The 20271-nt window shown below is 45.8% G+C and overlaps 1 protein-coding gene across 6 annotated transcripts; it reads right to left on the bottom strand.

The window, feature by feature from the left end:
• Window positions 1-55: 55 nt before the first annotated feature.
• On the bottom strand, window positions 56-20100 carry LOC6498938 (regulator of G-protein signaling loco). Of its 6 annotated transcripts, none has more exons than XM_014910346.3 (5): window positions 19725-20100; window positions 17557-19655; window positions 2108-2896; window positions 904-2047; window positions 56-838 (listed from the first exon to the last, which is right to left on the bottom strand). In XM_014910346.3, the coding sequence occupies exons 2-5, from the start codon at window positions 19645-19647 to the stop codon at window positions 273-275; spliced, it is 4590 nt and encodes a 1529-aa protein (XP_014765832.1). In that variant the 5' UTR covers window positions 19648-19655; window positions 19725-20100; the 3' UTR covers window positions 56-272. The 6 variants fall into 6 exon arrangements, with proteins under 6 accessions (XP_014765832.1, XP_001955643.1, XP_014765831.1 ...); XM_001955607.4 differs by lacking the exons at window positions 17557-19655; window positions 19725-20100 and adding exons at window positions 8809-9889; window positions 12429-12562; XM_014910345.3 differs by lacking the exons at window positions 17557-19655; window positions 19725-20100 and adding an exon at window positions 16469-16977.
• Between the last annotated feature and the right edge of the window lie 171 nt (window positions 20101-20271).

The following is a 20271-nucleotide window of genomic DNA, read 5'->3' on the forward strand; positions in this document are numbered from 1 at the left end:
ATACCACTTAGTTGGCACATCAAGATGTGCAATAATCCAATAACAACTTGGCAAGTTTATATATGTTTGTGGTATATTTTTACAACAAAGTAATGTATTACTTAAACTAGGCTTAAAGATGCTAGCTATAAATACACGCGTTCACTCAGTAGATTGCATACAAAAGTTCGTCATGGTTTGTGTGGACATTCAATAGAGAGTACAGCATAAATAAATAGTGCACATATATTATTTACAAGATGCTTTAAACACAAATCATTTGGGCATTCCCATTAAACGAAGCTGCTGCTGGGCTCATCGAGATAGGCACATCGGGATCCCGCTTCCTCCAGAGCCTTGCGGTTAATTTCCAGTGGAATCTTGCTTGAAAACACCGCCGCAGAGGCTTCTATTGGGGATGTGGGTGCCTTCTTTGTGGGGGAGAACTTGTTGCAATAGTTTCCTGTCGGTTGGGCAACCGTCACGCCCCAGTTGGAGGGCTTGATGGGCAGCACCTTCGGCTTTGGCGGCAGCGGAGGCGGGGCTTTGGCATACTCCGTGGGGTCCTGCGTTTCCGCAGGCAACTCAGTCTCTGGATCCAGGTCCACCTTCATAGGCGACACGGGTTGCTGGCTGCGCGTTATGGAGAGTCGCGGCGCCGGCTGGGGAATCTCGCTGGGAGAGGTCGGTCCTTTGCTGACAGGACTCAGGTTGGCTCGCACCTTTCTCAGTTTGGAAACCGCAGCGCTGAGATTCTCCTTGTTCTTAAGGAAATCCGGCAGATCAAAGTTGATCTCAGTGCCGCGCTGATCCTCCAGCCGCGCCTGCTGAGCGCGCTTCAGGCCCTCGAGTAGTTCATCTGGAATTATTAAAGAAGAGAAGATTAATCTGGGATCGAAAGGGTCCTCCCGGTTGCCCACTCACCTTGGTGCTCCGCTACTCGCTCCGTCACCTGCAGCTTCACCCCCGCCTTCAGTTTGGCTATGATGGGCTTCTTGGGATCGGCTGGCGCTGCTACTGCCGGTGGAGTGACCGCTTCCTCGGACTGCTGGCTGCTCGTGGACTTCTTCTTGAGCTTCGGCAGCTTGCTGCCCGGAATGTTGGTGATGCTGTTGTCCCGCTGCTGCCGCCGCATGCGCTCGAACAGCGAGGAGGAAGTCTCCGAGGGTGCCTCATTGGACTTCATCGAACAGAGGTCGCTGGGGCGCGGCTTGTCCGCCGCAACATCCGCCTTGCTGGCCAGCATTTCGGTAAACATTTTGTTGGTGAGTTCATCCAGCTGGTTGGGCAGCGGCTTCATGGGTTTGATTTGCTTCGGCGGCAGGCCACTACTGCCACTACCGCCGCCGGCCTGAAAATCCGGCTGGAGCATCACGATGCGCAGCCGCTGGCCATCGGCCATGGTCACCGGCTGCATGAGGTCCATCGGTGCCTGGGTGTCGCGCAGGATCACCTGCACCTGCTCCATCTTGTAGTTGTACTTGTTTAAAATAGGCCTGATCACCTCGTGCAGCTGCTTCTTGGGCTTGCTTTTAACAGAGATCGTTTTGGGATCGGGCAGGTCCAGCTTGAAGGCCACCCGCCGCTCAATTAGCACCTCCTTTCCGGCCAACAGTTGCGATGGCTGCTGCAGATCAATCGACTTTGTGGTGCCCTGGAACACAATGTCGTAGTAGGGGTACACCAGGTTCCTCTTCTCCAGCAGGCGCTCCACCAGCTGACCCACTGTCTCCCCGGATCTTGTTTGCACAATAGTAGTGGCTCCGTCTGTTAGTATCACTCGGCATAGGGAGCACACGCTCTCCGCACTGGTTCCTCCATTATTTGCTCCGGCGTCGAACGACGACAGGGAACTGCGAGAGCTGTGGAGATCGCTGAGGGAGTTCTGCCCGGAGGCGAGCTTCAGGGAGGAACTGGTCAGCAATGCCGGGGGGAGTGGGGGGGCCGGCATCAGTGTGCTTTCCGGCATAATCTCCGAACGGTCACGGGACTTGCTCCGCGTCTTCCGGTGCCATGGAAGCAAGCTCTTCCGCCGTCGATCCTCAGCGTTACTAGCCGATTTTTTGAGCTGGAAGAGATTAGGATTGTTGTCAGTTGGAGTGGCATATGGGAATCATTTTAAACTCACCTTTGATGAGGCAGCCAAGTGAAAATTTGTCTTCAACAAGTCGTCCAAGTCGGAGCCGTTGTAGGGAAGTGGTTGTCCTTTCTGCTCCGCATCCACACAGCTCTTGTACAAGTCCGACCGGATGAACCTCTGGTAGCTGTCGAACTTCATCAGATTGAAGATCTGCTTCTGGGCAGGTGCGAAGATGTCCGGCGCAGCACTGGCCAGCTTCTCCTCCGTGAGGCTGCGGGCCTGCGAGTCCACATTGACCGGATCCATGCTGCTGTTGGCCAGATACTTGCCAAATATTTCCCTGGCCTGCACCGCCCGCTCCGTCTGCGATTCCAAGACCCTGTACCGTTCGCAGGCCGTCCAGAAATATATGTTCTCCGCGGAGAACTCCTTTTTGAGGAACTCGGAAAAGGTCTGCATGCCGGCTGCATCCTGGAGCATACGTTCGAAGGAGTTGCTCCAGTTGCTGGGACACCCATAGTCCTGAGCAGAGTCCTCGGATGCTGCCGATACCGAAACGGCGGAGGGCGGGGCTGGTGTGGTCAGGATCTTGGGCACTTGCAGCAGACTCAGCTGCTGCTGGCTGCGCGTGGGCTTGAGATTGGGGTCCAGCATCAGGGTCTTGATGTAGACATCGTTATCGGAGGCGTTCATGGAGGCAGTGCGTCTCACCAGCGGCGACGACTGACCCGGCTGACCCGACTGCTGTTTGGCCACCTTGTCGGTGCGGGGCGTGCGGAAGGAAGACTGTCCCCAGGCTCGACGGAAGGGCGAGGCATTGGCGGGCAGAGCACGGTTCTGGAAAGATGAGAATATGGAGCTTGGTAAATGGGTTGTTTTCTTCAAGAACACTTATGTTATGTAAAAAAAGGTGCAATTACAAGTGCAATAACCCGAAAAAGATGTCTATTCATCGGCAATTCTCAACTACAAATTGTGGCCATCCCCAGAGCCCATCATTATCATGGTCAGGCAGACACGATAAACTTTTGAACTCCTCGAGTTAGCTCATAAATTGGTTTTCTGTGACGCATTCTGGACGCTGCCCCCCCCCAGTTCCCTTTCCAAAGACACTCGAAGTTGAATTCTCGTTCCCTCGTATGCTGATGATGAGGGAAGCCCTCCGGCCCCCAACTCTCGAAGCTGACAGCATTCTATTTACTGCACTTTCGAGGAGCTACGATAATCGCTGCTCAAACAGACAGAGAATGCTCTATTCCCATATGCATGTGGTCATTGTATTTGTGGAGGCACCAGGCGGCACTTCCCACCGACTTTTCGCTTAACGACAGCTTTTGTACGCCATCCCCTTGTTGGATGGGAGATTAATGAATTCCATGACCGAACACATCATTCTATTCAGATCCCAAGCTCGAGTTTCGCAGAAAATCATAACTCACAGCCAGCTCAGCTCGGCCAGAAACTACAAAAAAATACATTTGTTTTTGGTTGCCCCACAGCCTGGCGCTCTCCGATCGTTATAGATAAAAGAGAAATTTTAAACATTTCCGGTTGGTTTTAGTTTACTTTAAAAACACACACACTATACACACACACACACACTAATTTGTTGAGCTTTAAAGGAGAAAAGCAATTTTCATTCATTTTTGTTCATTAATAGAAACCAATTGGTTTCCAGCTTGGGCCAGTTCATTTATATAAAAAAAAAAGAAACAATAAATGCCTCGACACACGCTGGCAATTGAGCGGATTGAGAAAAACATCTTTTGTCATCCACGAGATACTCTTTATGAACAAGATACAAGATACATATACATTGAATTTCAATTTCATAAGTTCTTGTGACGCAGCGCAGTCGTTTAATGTAAAAAATAAAATTTATCACAGAATGTGGGTCATAAAGCACTTCAAAACTACTTAGTCTGCACTTGTTTTTGGAGAAAAGAAATCCTCAAGATAGTAGTCTGAAACAAACCAAATGACAAACTTGCAACAAACACACATCCCGAGTAAGTTAAAGCCGAGTGGCCGACGGACATAAATCAACGTTGATTGCCAAACAAAAGGCGGCGGGGCCTTCAGTTAGTCGCTAAATAGGAAATGAGCAATTTGCCAAAGAAAATAATTAAAATAAATAAACGTTGGCTAATTTGCAGTCTGTGGACTGGAAATCGAACTGAAAAGGTGGCAGGTAGAGTGACTAAATTTAGGCAGAGTGAGACATGCAAGAATGAGCAATAATTAAGTCCAACCACTAAGAAATCACAAAGTAAAATAAACAGAAAACAAAAAAACAGAAAACCACCATTCCGTTCCGTTCAGCTGGAGAGGAGTGGTGGGATGAGCTGGCTGGGAGAGCTGAGTGGGGTGGAGTGCACTTCCCCGCTTCAGTGGACACTGACTTGGACATTTTCCGGTGCCGCCATCGTGGGTACGTTCGCATTCACATTCATATTCCCATTTACATGGCCGCTGCGAACCGCCCTCTCTTTCAGTGTCTTTTCATATTCAACTCGAAATACACTGAGAGAAATGCTTTTCTTTTTTTTTTTTGTATCTCCATGATGGAGCCACCATCTGGCACTCTCCAGTGCCAAGTCATTGAGCTGAGTCTGCAGTTTGAGGCGGGCTAGCTTACTCGCTAGTGAGGCAAATAAACAAAGTCCCACGAGTAATTTATCCGCAATGGCTTTCGGGTCGAGTTACCACTCTCCCTATACACAATATCACTTCTCTATATATCTGCTACCTATGTAAGTCCCAACCCGATCTGCAACCTGTCGCCTTCTGGGGTGGCACTTAATTAGCAGGGCTTCGGTAATTGGAGTCTCTCAACTCCATCGGTCTGGTGGAGCTGGCTTCTCGGGGGTGTTCTCACTTTATCAGTTTACTTATCAAATATCATTCACGATCCAATGGCCAGACACTTGAGAATATCACGTACACTCGTCACTCGGAACCCACTCGATTCCCAGATGGATCGAGCAAATAACACGCATATCTGTTTCTTGTGAAATGTATTTCACACGATAAACAGAACAATATGTGCCCATACCCAGCTACCCAGCTCATGGTAGGCAAATATGATATCAGAAATGACGAAGAGGACCGACCGACCTTTTGGGGGGTTCCTTCCAGTCGCATTCCCCAAAATGTTTGCCTTCCAACGTCTAGAAGTTCCCCGAAGTGTGCCAGAAATTCAAAGAATTCTTGATTCATACTCTTTATCGGAAACATCTGCGGGTACACTCAGATACAAGATATTCGAATATATTCAATTGAATTTTTTAAATTCATCATATCGCTAGCCTTATCTTAATTTATTATGAATGGAAAGCAACTAGAAGTCCCATTGAATGGGAATATCTGGACGACCGCAAGTGTAGATACGATTGTAGACCATATAGGAGGAGGAATCTTATCTAGCGACTTGGGGGTGGTGGCTCATGCACGAAGGAGAGATAGTAGGGGGATGGGGCGTTCGAGGGGGAAGACAAAGGAAGACTCGTTTGAAATTCAAATGATAAACTAACCATAATAGGCCCGTAGATCTGGCAGAACCTACCCGGCTTGGCTTTGTTTTTCTGCACTGAGTTTTATAAATTTTTTTTTTTTTTTTATATTTTTGCCAAAGGTGTGCCCGTGTAGTGGTGTGTATCTGTGTGAGTGCGTGGGTTTAAAATGCAATGCAAAGCAGAAAGCGAAAACGTGCTGCTTTTGTCAACTCGAATTTACTTTACTTTTTTTTTGTGTTTTTTTTTCCACTAGCTACTCGCTTTCGAACGCGACTTCACTGGCGCTTCTCTGGCGCTTCTCTGGCGCTTTATGTAATGACTTTATTTTCACTTATTTTGTTAGTAATACTAGGTAGTACTTTGTCCGCTTTGCTCTTCAATCCGCACCGAAATCCGCACCGAGCGACAGAGCGGTCCAGTCGCTTCAACGCGTTAAAATCATGTAGCCGAAGCGTTGAATCTTACAGTATCGTTAGCGGCCGTGAGATACAGATACAATCTGAGAGAGAGAGCCAGAAAGTGGGAGAGCGAGTGCATTTGAGAGAGCGAGCGATCTTGACTCCACCACACTCCCACTGGGGTTCTCAACAGCTGCTTTAACAATTGGGGGGCTCTTTGGGAGAGGCTCTCTCATTTTCGAATTTCGAACTCGAATTGCTTACTCATTTTTTGCTTGAAAATTCACAATGAGTCGTCTTTTGTTGTTGCTCTTACATATATACTCTTACAAAGGGTATTATTAAAGGAGAGCTCTTCCACAAAAAAAACGGATATTACTATAAAGAGTACACCTGAAAGGGTATAGAATATTCGACTCTCTTAGAGACTAGGAATTCTTTTGTTGGTGTTGTTGCCTATTTGCCTGCCACCGGCTGCTCTTTATTGTTGTTGTTTGTTTTGTTTCTTTATGAATGAATTACCAACACACTTACACACTCTGTACACACACACACACTACTGAGGCACACCCAGCTGTTGTGGGTGCGTGCCCCCCCCCCAGTGCCGCTGTTAGCTTATGTGACGCATGCCTTCTGTTGCAGCTGCCTTAATTAAATACGCCTTTTTGCTTTTTGGCCAATTAATTAAGTGGTTTGGAGAATTTCAGCCCAATTGCGGATTTTGCCCATTTAGGTAGGCAACGAAAACATTTTAATGAGACACAGAATAGAGTTACTTTTGGGAGAAATAAAAAAAAAAAAACTGCCGCCTAGCAAATAAATGAATCTAAAAATAGGCACAAATGTTGGCAAATAAATTAAGCGATGTAAACAAAAGCAAGAAAGCCATCCCAGACAATTGAAATAATTAAAATGCCAAGCAATGGCAACTGGAATGCGGGCGATGGTTGTTTTTTTTTTCGCCGCCACTGTTGCGCATTTGGTTGATAAATTAAGCAATTCGCAGATACACAAAGGAACAGTAGGAAACACACCAAAAGAACGCATGGAACGCACTAGCACACCCCCCCATCTGAGGCTAGTTCCCAATTACCCCCAGAGATCATGTGTATCTGAAAGTACTGTGGAAAAGTCTGTCTTCTTGTTGTTGCCCCGCATGGGTCTATGTGTGTTTTTGTCTATAATTTCACAGTTATTTATGATTTGTTTAGCTAATGGCAGTCGGCAGTCGGCAGTCGGAATGGCAAAAAAACAGAACCCCACAACCGAACAAAAAAAAAAAATGGGGACGATCATTTTCCACATTTTACGCACTTTTTTCTGCGTTTATCCGTGAGATAGAGATAGTCCCTCCAATCCGATCGGTTCCGTTCCAGAATCCCCCCAAAAAAAAAAATGGAAAAACTGAGATAATTTTTGCATTACAAGGGAAAAGTACAGTGGTAACTGGACAAGAATGACCAGAAATTATATTATTTTTTAGTAAAAATTATTACTCAAAAAAATAATATATAATTTAATAAATTTTAATAAATAATTTTTACTTTAAATTGTTGATTTAAAAGAATTTCCACTGTTTTGTTTTCTTTTTTTTTTTAACAATTGCGGACTGCTGGGAATTAAATTAAATATCCGGCAGGCGGCTTGTTGTTTTTTTTCGTTAACTTTATGGAAGCCAATGCGGGTCATATGCGTTCTGAACGATCCAGGCGGAAGATATATGTACATATAATGTACCAGAACCACTTACGCAGAACACCAGGAGTGGCACGGATATATGTGGCATGAATTTTTACAGACCATTGTCTGTTTTATGACTTTTATACGGCTATCCAAGAAGAATATTTACTTAATTTTTAACTCATTGATGAATGGAAATCGTAAATATTTGTGTGGGCAACCATAGCACCACTTGGCAACACCAATGGGCTCGACTCCACTCATTGAAAAGTGAAATTGCGGCACGCGCTGGCCATACAAATGCCACAATTAGAAAGTCATTTTGGCCGGCAAGTGGTGTCCCGATTAGGAAGTGGGGAATTAGAGGCAGACACCTTGACTGTCTGCCTCAATTACCGACCTGATCCTGGCCAGAAAACAGTCGACAATTGATTTGTGTCTTTACAAACAGATATAGTTTATGGACCAATAAACTACATCGGAATGGGAATATAACCTGGACCTAGGATGCACAGATGGCAGAATAAACACCATTAAATGGTATCAGAGTCCAAAGATCACGGGGGATTCTCGGGAAGGCAGCCAGGTGCCACCATACGGACACCCATCAACGGATCACCCGATCCGTATTAATGGGAACTGATTGACGACGACTCGGGGCGTAAATAAACAGCTTCCAGCGAAAAATTATGAAGAGTTTGGCGTAAACAAATTCCGGAATCCGGATTGAACGATTCGCGTCGGAATGGAACGGGAACGGGAACGGGAACGGGAAGAAGTCAAATGAATCGGGCCAAGACCCAATTGGCGCCATTTGGGTAAATACACTCAAGAAAATACACTACAACTATTTGATTGTTAAATTTTGTTCAAAAATATATTTATCTTTAAATAAAATTAGAGCTAAAATAGTAAGGATTGGTGATATATTTTCTAATACTAGTAGTATTTATCTAAAAAGCTTTTAACTAAAATCTAAAAAAATACTCTGATTACAGTCTTTTTTAATCCAATTTGTTAAAAATTTAGGAAAATATAGGCCATAATTTCATCTAAATAAAAATAATTTGCCTCCTATTTCTTGAGTGTACTTTCCCAGGCGACTCTTAGTTCTTGATCTCAGGCCAGAGGAATCTGGAATCTAAAAGTGACTCACGCGTATGACGTTGGTGGAATCGCGCAGGGGTGGCGGCTTGCTAAAGTCCATCTGCTGCACTGCATCCGGATCGCTGAGGGATCGCCGCAATGTGGTCACTGAGGCGCGCTTGGCGTGAAAGGATCCGCGAAGGAAGCGGGCGAACTCGCAGGCCGCGTTCCTTCCCACCCGACAGACAGCCTTGGGGGGCGTGACCTTGAAGCTGGGCAGCAGGGGGGCGTGCATCTCGAAGGAGGAGTCCGGCGACAGGTTGCGACTGTTGGAGCTGCCCGACTGTGAGGTCAGGTTGGAGCTGGCCGAGCTAATGCCATCATCGTGCTCCTCCTCGTCGTCGGAGCTGGTGGGGATTTCGCCTGCGGGAACTGGGGGAAGGGGTTGGCAGCCCAGGTGCTCCTGATCCCCGCTGCTGGTCACCCGGATGAGTACTGGCGAACCCGCTCGACTCTCCTCCGGCTCGGGTTCACTGAGCTTGCGACTGCCACTTCGCCTCTTGGTCGCCGAACTGAAGAACTGCAGGACTCTGGAGGCACTGCGGCAGCTCCGGCGCTCCGCCTGCACCCTGGCCATGGCCATGGGCGGGGGCATGAGGTCCTCCGCCTCGGCACACCTCTTGGGCAGCTGTTCCTCCTGTGATGCCAGGCACTGCGGAGAGGCACTGCGTCTCCCGCTGGCATTCTGATAGAGTTCCCTGGCCTTCCGGCAGATGAAGGGTGAGCTGATCTTCGACTTGGCCTTCGGTGTGCTGCTGGCCTGACGCTCCTCGAAGTCGCGCACAAAACGCGCCAAGTTCTCACGGTCCAGTTCGGTGAGGCAGCGATGCCGCACATGCTTTGGAGTGCATCCCGCCGACGATCCTCCCACTCCCACTCCCACTCCCGCTCCAGCGGGCTGAATCCTTTTGATCTCGAAGCTGCTGTCGAAGGTGCCGGAGTCGTTAAGCTGGCTCAGCGACTGGACGAAGCGCTCCACCATGGTGGCGATGTCAGTGTCGCCGCTTCTCGACGGGATCTGTCCTCTGCTAATGGGTATTCTGGAGCAACCACTTTTGGATTTGGTTGGATTGTTCATGACGCACAACGGCCTAAATGGGTTTGATTTTTTGTTATTATTATTGTTAGCACTTCCAGTTTTAAAATCGCACACTGTTTGGCAATCGAAAAGCAAAGTTCTGGCGGAAGATTCTGTTCTAGACGTTCGCACTGCTCGACTGTTCGCGTACGACTGAGTTTTTCCGGCCAAGTGGCCCGGCAAAGGTAAACTTTTCGCGAGGTGAAAGTGGAAAATGCGGGCTGTGGTTGGGGGAGGGGAAGGGGAAGGGGAAAAGCTATGCAAATTTTAAAGAATACAAGTGTATCTCTTGGACGCCTGCGCACTTCAGACAGACCAACTCGAGACTGCGGGTGTTGAGTAAGCAGTTTTGCCATTTCTCTGATGGCTTTCGCGGCTTTCTTCGCGGCGGACTCGTGATTGGAATGCCAAATAAGCGCCAACAGCCAGTCAGACGGCTGACGGAAATTGTCACTTGTCTCCTTGGCTCAAGTGATGCGTCACCTGGCCCGATGGCCCCTCTAAGGAGATGCCATGCCATGCCAGTTGCGGTTTGTTTACGCAATCGATGGAGCAGGAGTGTGTGTCTGTGTGGGATCACAGAAACTTGCCAGCACGAGTTATAAAAAAAAAAAATAATAATAATACTTGGATAAGTAATCCAAACAATCCAAGAAATAAAAGAGAGAAATGTTTAAATTATGTTTATGGCCAAAATATTTAGAACACAACTAATGGGGCGCCCATAAAAAGAGCTCTTTACTCGAGTCCCGCCCCCCTATCTGGCACATGGCATCTGGCTGGTTACCTCCACCTAGTAGTAGAGTCAACAACGAACCTCCTTATCAATATTTGAGTATCAAAAAATAGCTTTCAGGAATCCCAGTGTAAACACCAGAAAGAAAAGTGTGACTGCGCAATATGAGCCAAGATATTAATAGCTCTGACCCAAATGTTAAAAAACAAAAATATATGTATCAGTTGGAAAGTGGATGAGACCCACGAGAATCGTGACTACTCATGGGGGAATCGTTAGATTATAGTTTGAGGGTTTAGGGTTTAGCGTTTTTTATTCTAAGATGAATCCCCAAAGTCTGGGAAAGAGTATTTCATTCTTTCAGCTTTAAGATTTGTTCATGTCCTTCTATGGTTTCTAAGTTCAGAAATAATCTGTTCTGTGACTTAAAAATGACTAACCCTAAGGGTTTAAGGGTTTTTCTTTTTAAGATAAATCCCCAAAGTCTGGGAAAAAGTATTACATTCATTTATGCATTGGAGATCATGTCTTTCTAAGGTTCCTAAGTTCAGAAATAATCTATTCTCTGACTTTAGAAAGACTAACCCTAAAGCATTAAGGGTTTAAGTCTGAGAAAGTATTTCATTCTTTCTGCTTTAAGATTTGTTCATGTCCTTCTATGGCTCCTAAGATCAAGAGATTCGATTTAAATTTATTTTAAATAATCTATTCATTGGCTTAGAAATGACTAACCCTAACACTATCAATGCCCCAAGATCTCACTATATTGCGTCTCATTGTTCTCTAGCCGGGAAGTGTGACATCATTGGGGAATCGATCGAATGATCATCGGAATGAGTACTCGAAATACTTCCCCCTTCGAAAGTGATTGTGTTTGCCTTATTTTTTTTTTGCACAATTCGGGGAAATTCCACAGGAATCACACAGCAAGTGTAATAAATCTGAAAATCTGTCTGTTCTGTCGGGGCTTATTCCATTGAAGAGGTCAAAAATTAGAGCGGGTTTACCCCCTCAACTTCCCCAGAAGCAATGGACTATTTTTGGAGGGGCATTTAAGTGGAAGCATCCCCACGCGATTTGTTTGATTTTTAAGTGGAATCATTTCGCGTTTACACCCAAACCAAATAAATATTAAATTCATGGCCTAAAGGGGCGGGGCTATCAGGGAACAGTCAGCAGGCAGGCGATTAATTTTGAATAAAACTCTTTGCTTTTTTATTGAACAGCTGGAATTTTTTTAGATTCATGTTTTATGCTCTCATATCATCATCTAGCTCTCACGCACTTGAAGTAAAAAGTTAGGGGGAAAAGTTTATAAAAACATTATCACACACCCCCGCAGGCGCTTGTATCTGAGTTATATTGGCCGTTCATCAAATTGGGCTTACGACCAATAGTTACCAATAGTTATAGTCTCAGTCATATGGCTGTTTTTGGTATTTTAAAGACGCTAGCGATTCGTGGGCGATTTGATGCGGTTTCACGCGATTATTGGACGGGCAAATGACGTCGATTGGGGATTTCGGTTCGGTGGATTGTTTTTGATTATTTTTCATATCATGGCATTGCCGAATGGAATGTTTTGCGGTGCGTGTGCGAGTGTGCGAGTGTGTGTGTAATGGAATTTGCACAGTTTAGTTTATGAAATGAACAGAATAACATTTCAATTTTAACTTGTATATTATTTAGAGCGTTCTATTTCTGGCTGCCACAAAACAGGCCGCAAAAGTTCAATTGACTAGCTCTGCTCTTCAAGGCGAGATCGATGATGAGTGCGAGAGATTTCCAGTTGATGGATTCCTTTTTAAAAACGTACACAATGTGGGTCTAGGTCCCAGGTAAATGGCCTAGTCCGTTGAACACGCGTTTTTAATTAAAAATTTTTATTTTATTTACTGGCAAGTCTGGAGGTGCGTGGTGATCGGATGAACTGCGCTCGATGACTGACTCAGACTGACTCAGTAAGAGCTGGGCTCAGTCTTGCTGTTAACCTGGCTAAGGTGTAACAACAACCACAACAACAAGCCAGGTGTCAAGGGAGCTAGAGAGAGAGAGAGAGAGAGAGAGAGCGCTTGCGCGCGTTTTTTACCGCCACTTGGCAATGGCAGGGGCGGTTTACAAAGCGGTTTCAGCCGCTTTCGCTGTTCTAGCCACATTTTTTTTGTGTTGTTGGCCAGTTAGTCACTACACAAGCTGAACATTAAAACTGACACAGGGTGGAAAATGATCAGCAGAGTCAGGTGTTTTTCATAGTTTGCTGATTGCATAAATTTAAAACTGCATTTTGCTTTTAAATTTCAATTATTCTCTATAGAGAGTATCTGAACCGAGTCAGTTGTGGCCTAGAGAGAGTGCTAATATCTATGGCATTAAAATCCAACACCCGCGGTTAATAGTTCTAATTAAATCTTAACAGCGTCAACAAATAATATTCCTCTTAGGTTAAAAATTTTCCATCTTCCTTCAGACTTTAGTGGCTTTTTAAGAGGAATTTTATTTTACATTAAGAGTTATTATGATAGCCCTGAAATCCTCTGTGGAATTGGCAAATTATATTGTTCATAAATACTTTATGAGCTTTGGGATTTAAGGAGCTTAGAGCGGAAATGGGATTTTAATAATTAAATATAAAATAAATAAAATAGATATAATAGATATAATTATCTTGTTTTTTTAGATAATATTCATAGAGTATTACTCTATGAATATTATCCCACCACCTTATGCCCTTTTTTCACTGCCCATTGATCTTGTCTAGTGCGGGGTTTTTCAGACAACTGCTCTTGGCCATATCGCGGGTTACGTGCCTGGAGCGCAAGGTGTTTATTATTATATATTATTTATTATTATTATTATAAATATACATAATGCATTTTAAAAATAAATATTTGTTTGCCAAGGGGCCAGAGAGATACTGATAAGAGAGGTCGGACTAGAACTTTTTGGTAGATTGTATCTGTCAGATACTTATGCCATTTGGCTTGGATCGGGTTTTCCCTTCCCACAGTTGCCCGTCATCTGGCAAGTACGTTACAACTATGTTCTGGGCCATGGAAATCGAAGTAACTGGCAAAGGTCACTCGGCGGCTTCTCGTTCTACAAAACTTAAATTACTACCCAACTCTGAAAAGTCAGAAAATCAACCTGCCAGATAGTCATATAGCCAGTATTCACTTCCCATGACGAGTGGCGGCCAGGAAGGAAGCAAAGTAACGTACATTTAACAGCTCACCCTCCTCTAATTGTACCTTCTGACCCTGGCACGAGGGTTGATTCTTTGTCCCTTTGCACCTGTGACGGCATGTGCCGCTCCACCACCGCCGCCGGTTGCCGCCAAAATGCCATCAGACCAGACCAGAGTCAACCTGTTGGAACAGCCGGCTGGGCAACCAAGTCCCCGATTGCGTGCCAATTAACGACCGAAATGGCTGAGGTCGAAAGAGCAGTTGTCATGCCCAGTCTTAGAAATTAAAGTGCTCCCACCCGTCCACCCCTCCTCTGATTAATTTAAAAAAAAAATGCCATTTACCTGATTAACCAAAGCTTTTATTCGGACATGCTGATGTTATCAGTCTAGTAGTCGATAAGACTGATCGATTCAATTAAAAATGATAAATCAGTTTCAGCCAGCAGCTAAAGTCAATGTCAGTCAGTCATAATAGGAGCCTTTGTTTAATTAACATACTTTTCTTGGCTTCGGGTCTAATCTGGGCGATGAAGGGTGTACGGAGGAGCGTTATAATTAACACCTGTTGTAGACAAAAAACAGTTTGTGATTACGCCATGGGAAAATAAATAGAGCGTTCTATCTACCGACAAGCGAGGTTGGACGTGACGGAGTAAAATATATAACTGGGCTGCATAACCGGGATTACTAATTGGTTTTGTGTCACTCTCTCTGACTAGTTGTTTGATAATCTATATATATAAAAGAACATCGTGTTTTATGTTACACAACTTATAAATCAAGAACGGAAGAACAGATTTGAGTGAAAATTGGTAGGGAGGTAGCTTAGAGCCAGGAGAAGGACATAGGATACTTTTTGTCCCGTTCGACAGCGTTCCTCCCTTTCCTCCCTGGCCCATACTTTTTTATTTAGGCAGACAGCTAAGAAGAAAATGTCAAATGTCAAAATGTCAGTTACAAACGAAGTCAAATTCATAGTCAGGCTCTCAAATTTAACAACGAACCAAAAAGATTGTGTTGCGCTGAAATCAATATTAAAACTATTTCTATTAAATAAATAATTAACAAGTGGATTGAAGTGAAGTGAAGTTTAATTAATAATGCCGCGACCAAGACGGTCGAATCTTTCCCGACAAAGCCGTAATGCAAGAAGAACACAAAATATTGCATATGAAAGGACTGAAGAAGAACGAGAAATTGCACGTGAACAGCGCCGCAATAGTATGGCTCGACTTCGTGCTTCTCAAGTAGATTTCAATTTGCGACGCAGATATTTAGCTGATTTGAATCGAGCTGCGTTTCGATACGATTGCAGCAATGATTACAGCTTGCATCCTAGCGTTTGCATTGGGCAAATGGACGTTGTTTGCGAGTATTGTGGTGCATTAAAGTTTTCCGGAGAAACGCCTGGATTATGCTGCGTTAATGGTAAAGTGAAATTGCCAGTGTTGACTCCGCCACAAGAGCCATTGTATTCATTGCTTTGCGGCGAAACACAAGAATCACGCCACTTTCTTGCAAATACTCGAAAATACAATAGTTGTTTCCAAATGACGTCATTTGGGGCAGACATTATCGAAGAAGGAGGTTTTAATCCGACATTTAAGGTATTTATTTTTGTACTTACATAGAATGTAGTTAAAGAATCTGGTTTTTATTTTGTAGATAGAATCGAGCGGTTTAATATCATTTCCAAATAATTTCTGTAATTTTGTCTTATCAAAAGACGAACTTATCAACAACGTATTTCCAAATATTATTTCTAACTACAAAAATAATGAATGGTTGAGTGAGCGAGCAATTTTAGCGGCTAAGAATAAAGATGTAGATGACCTGAACTACATAATTCAAAATAAGATCATTGGAACAATGCATTCATTCAAATCTATTGACTGCGTCACAAATGAAGATGAAGCCACCAACTATCCAATTGAATTTTTAAACTCTTTGGACGTGCCTGGCTTACCACCGCACAATTTACGCCTAAAGGTTGGCTCCGTAGTAATCATGCTTCGAAACATAAACCAACCAAAACTGTGCAACGGTACGCGTTTGGTGGTTAGTAAATTGATGAACAATGTAATTTACGCTACGATAATGATAGGAAAATTCAAAGGTGAGGAAGTTCTCATTCCGAGGATCCCGATGATCCCAACCGATATGCCGTTTGAATTTAAAAGACTTCAATTTCCGATACGTCTTGCATTTGCCATGACAATCAACAAATCACAAGGCCAATCCTTAAAAGTTTGTGGTTTAAATCTAGAACATTCATGTTTTTCCCATGGTCAATTATACGTGGCATGTTCACGGGTCGGAAGACCATCTGCGTTGTTTGTTTTTGCGCCTGATAATAAAACAAAAAATGTCGTGTATCACAAGGTGCTTAAGTGAAGAGCAACCTATGTACTAAAATACAGAAATAATAATGAATGATTAAGGAGGAGAAACAAAGAATATTGTATACCCACAAGTATTACAGAATTTAATTAATTTGAAAATTATTCTTTTTTGTTTGACTTATTTTTTATGCGTGCAACAACAATATGCCACAGCGAAACGTGGCAGGGTACTGCTAGTGTTTGATGATTAAACGAAAAGTAAATAATATTTTCTTTAGGGTCTGAAGCCTGAAAACACCTGAAACCTTAAATATCCAAATAGCTCACCGTGTTCTCCTCCGAGTACAGGCCACAAACGAGTTCCCGAAATGACATTTTTGCATCGAGCTGGTTTTGTTTATCTTTTTTTTTTTTTACAATATAAATATATTCTATATGTGTTTTGTGTTTTTTGTTCTCTGTTCAAAACAATTGAACATGCAATTCATACACGTTTTCTTTTTATTTATTTTTATTTTCACTTCAGGTTGAAATCCTTGAACTTGCACTGAACTTTTTATGGAGCAACTTTTCGCAGCGACAATTTTATTTATTTTTAATATTTAAGAATAAAATAAACAACCGAAATTTGAAGCCAAGCGCAGCGAAAGTGAAACCCCAACGGCCGACAAAATCGCACAAAATCGCGCGTTCTCAAATTGAAAATCAAACTAAATTCCGACTACAGATGAGGGATGAGGGATGCCAAGAGGAGGAGGCTGCTCTAAAGGTCAGCAGACGTCGACGGCAGTAATTGCTTTAGATTGAATTAAGCTCGATGGCCTGGACAGAGCCGGAGGCAGCCTGCTCCGCTCCGGCGAAGCTCCAGCACCAGCTCTCGGCTTTTGTCGTCGTGACCTACGAGTATGACGTCAGAGCCCGGGGGACTTTATTTTTAGCCGGCTATTTCCGCCCTTATCACCACCGACGCGTCAGCTCCGATAATCACGATGATCGAAGCGAGACCAACCGAATCCCCGAAAGGCTCCCAAAATGTAACGCTCATAAATGGCAGAAGTACAGAACCGGGCCGGAACACGTCAACTTTCCGGAGAATGTCCGTGACTACTGCTGAGCTCCGTAGAAATAAAGGCCCGGCGCCACACTGACAAAGGAAACACCCAAGTTCTTGGCCCCTAGGAGTGTGTGAGAGAGTTTGTGGCCTGGCCCCTTATCTAAGCGAGAGTAAGCGAGGAGGGGAACGATAAGCTCCAAGAATACAGGTAAGCCGGAGCGGCGTCCAGGTAAACTGATTTTTATGGCCAGCGAACAGGAGCGGTTCAGGGCGATATATATATATATATATTGAGATATGAGAAACTATAAGATCTACAAGTATATAGAGATTAAGAGCTATCTGAATAAAATCCACTTACCCCCAGATCCGGTTCACTGTTGGTAGCTTCCAGAAGACAATGGGTTGAAGACGAGGCCGACCGATTGGCGTGCGATTTGTGGAGATTCTGCAGGCTGGCCCACGTCTCCATGGGCTGGTCTGGGCAGGCCAGGTTGGACGACGACTGGACACTATCCACGGCCTCAAAGCCCAACGAGTGCCGCGAGCCAGGCTGCCCATAGACCTGGGCGCTCAGCTTGTGCGGCGTTGTTGGTGGCTCCAAAATGAGAGATCGACGCATCTTTCGCGGCACACACGCCGGATGGACAAAGGTATGGGCCTCGTCGAGTGAGGGAGCTGCCGAGTGCAGGGAGATGTCGTCCATGGAGGCCACAACCCCCAAGGCACGAGGAGAGTCCTCATCGAAGAGATTAAGTACGTCGTCGCAGGATCTGGTGGACGTGAGATTCGTGGCGGGACTCTTGATCAGATTGAAGTTGGCCAGGAGATTCGGTCGTCGCAGGGAGGAGCTTCCCAGCGGGGACTTTGGATGAGCATCTGGATCGGGCATGGCTCGCACCGTCAGCCGATTGTCTGGGATTCCCACTATGCCCAGCGGTCGAGCTGGAGCCGGGTGTGCTGGTGGCCCGGCATGAGCCGCTCCTGCCCCGGCACCCAGGAAGTCCACGACCAGAATGCGGTCCGATATGTTCGTGCAATCATTGTTGAAACCGATCCCCGAGTCGGAGTTCGAGGTGGTGGTGGAGATCTCGCTGTGGTTCGAGGGCTGCGGCGAATGGGCAGCAGCTCCCGCTCCCCCGGCAGCGGACGGCTCGTAGTCTGCGTTTCTGCTGGACGGCGGCAATATCCTCATGGTGTACATGCTGCGGACGAGATTAACGACGTACTCGGAGTTGTTTGGGAACTCCAGGCATATGTTGGAGATGGGATCCCTGGTGCACTGCAGCTTGAACTCATGCGCCCGCTGCAAGTGCTGGGCATGCTCGATCAACTTTGTGTCGATGACGAAGACATGGCAGCTGTGGGAGATGCTGATGTGGCCGGCCCCAGCTCCGCCGCCACCGCTGGGCTCGTACTCCTCCTCAATCTGGGTGTTGTGTACGGCGCTGGTGACCAATCCGAAGAACCGATTCTCGCTTTCCGAGGAGGAGCTTACATAGTTGAGCCTGGCCGATGAGTAGGTGGCCAGTACTCCGCCACCGGAGCTCTGCAGGCTCAGGCTATCGGGCGTGATGCACATGAGCACAATAGTTGGCTGGCGCTTCTCCTGGCGAAGCTTGCGGATGCAGGAGCGCACCGTCTGCAACTTGGAGCTATGCGATATCTGCTTGGGCATCTCAATGGTGCCCAGATAGCCCACTATCACACGGTACTCCAACGTAGCACTCCCCACGGCTCTAACCATGGCGCTAACATTGGCCACATCGGCTGCCTTGGACAGGCTGGATGCCAGTGGTGCATCCTCCAGGACAGGACGCAGCGTAAGATGCTCCGGAGATGGCTTGGAACTGGTGTCCACAGCTTCTGGGAGCGGTAGCTTCTTTTGCGGCGAGTTGCGCAGCCTGTGCAGCTTGGCTTTGTGGTGCAGGAAGCGCGGCTTGTGCCTTAAGCTGGCGGCGAGGAGCTGTCCCCTCAGAGTGACATTGGCGTTCTCCTCGTCCGAGCTGTCCGAGTAATAGTTCTCCGCTATCTGCATGCGTATGCTGCCGAAGGAGTTGCCGATCAGCTGCACCACAGTTTCGTGTGGCAGCTTCGAGACATTCAGGCCATTGACGGAGATGAGAAAATCCCCGGAGCGGAGGCCAGCCTGTTCGGCGGGTGAGCTGCTGATGATGCAGGATAGCCGGCAGGGCTGCTGGCCCGATATGGTGAATCCAAAGCCATTGTATCCTCTGCGTACCTCCACCGTCCGAATGCCATTGTAGTTGTAATTCGGCCGTTTCTTGCGACGGCGTTGCTGCTGCTGCTGCTGCTGGGAATTCGAGTTGGATGTGGAGGCCACAGGAGCTACTGCGGAAGCTGGGGAAGATTCTGGCATCCCCGATCCTCCACCGACCGTACTAGCACTAGCACCTCCGGTTATGGGCAACGGCGGATGATGATGGTGCATTGCAATCACTGGTTGGGGGAAACGAAAAAAAAAAAACTAGAAACAGATCTTGGCACACATCTCGAGATGGTACGCACCTTTCTCATGGATCCAGGTTGCTTTCTGGCGATGGAATGCGGTTTTTGTTGCTGCCCCTTTTCGGATTCTGGCCGTCTTGCCTCTCGCTCCCACCAATCTGTCTATTTGCCTAGGCGAGCTATGTAATCAATGGCACACACACACGCGCACCCACTGCCAGGCGTATTTTGTTACACTTTTCTAGGCACTTCACCAGTCGAACACCGGCGTCTCCTCCGAGGATTGCCCAAGCTTACACAGTTAATTACTTGGTTTTAGCATTATTAATAGCCTTTGTGGTCATTTAACTTGTTTAAATCGACGATAAAAAGATTTTACAAACGCGCAAGCGTAACTACAAGTGTGTGACCGTACGCGGAACGCGTAAATATACCACCTTACAAAATATACCAGATTATTGAGGTTCATACATATATAGGGGGTTACACTGTTTTCAAAAATTAATAGTTTTAAATTTCCTTATTCAGCATCAAAATCTCAGAACAAAATTTTTTAAAGATTTTTGTTAAACTCTCTGGGGGATCCCCTTCAAAAATCTTCAAAAGT

This window comes from Drosophila ananassae, chromosome 2L (assembly GCF_017639315.1).
Source record: "Drosophila ananassae strain 14024-0371.13 chromosome 2L, ASM1763931v2, whole genome shotgun sequence".
NCBI classification, from domain to species: domain Eukaryota; kingdom Metazoa; phylum Arthropoda; class Insecta; order Diptera; family Drosophilidae; genus Drosophila; species Drosophila ananassae.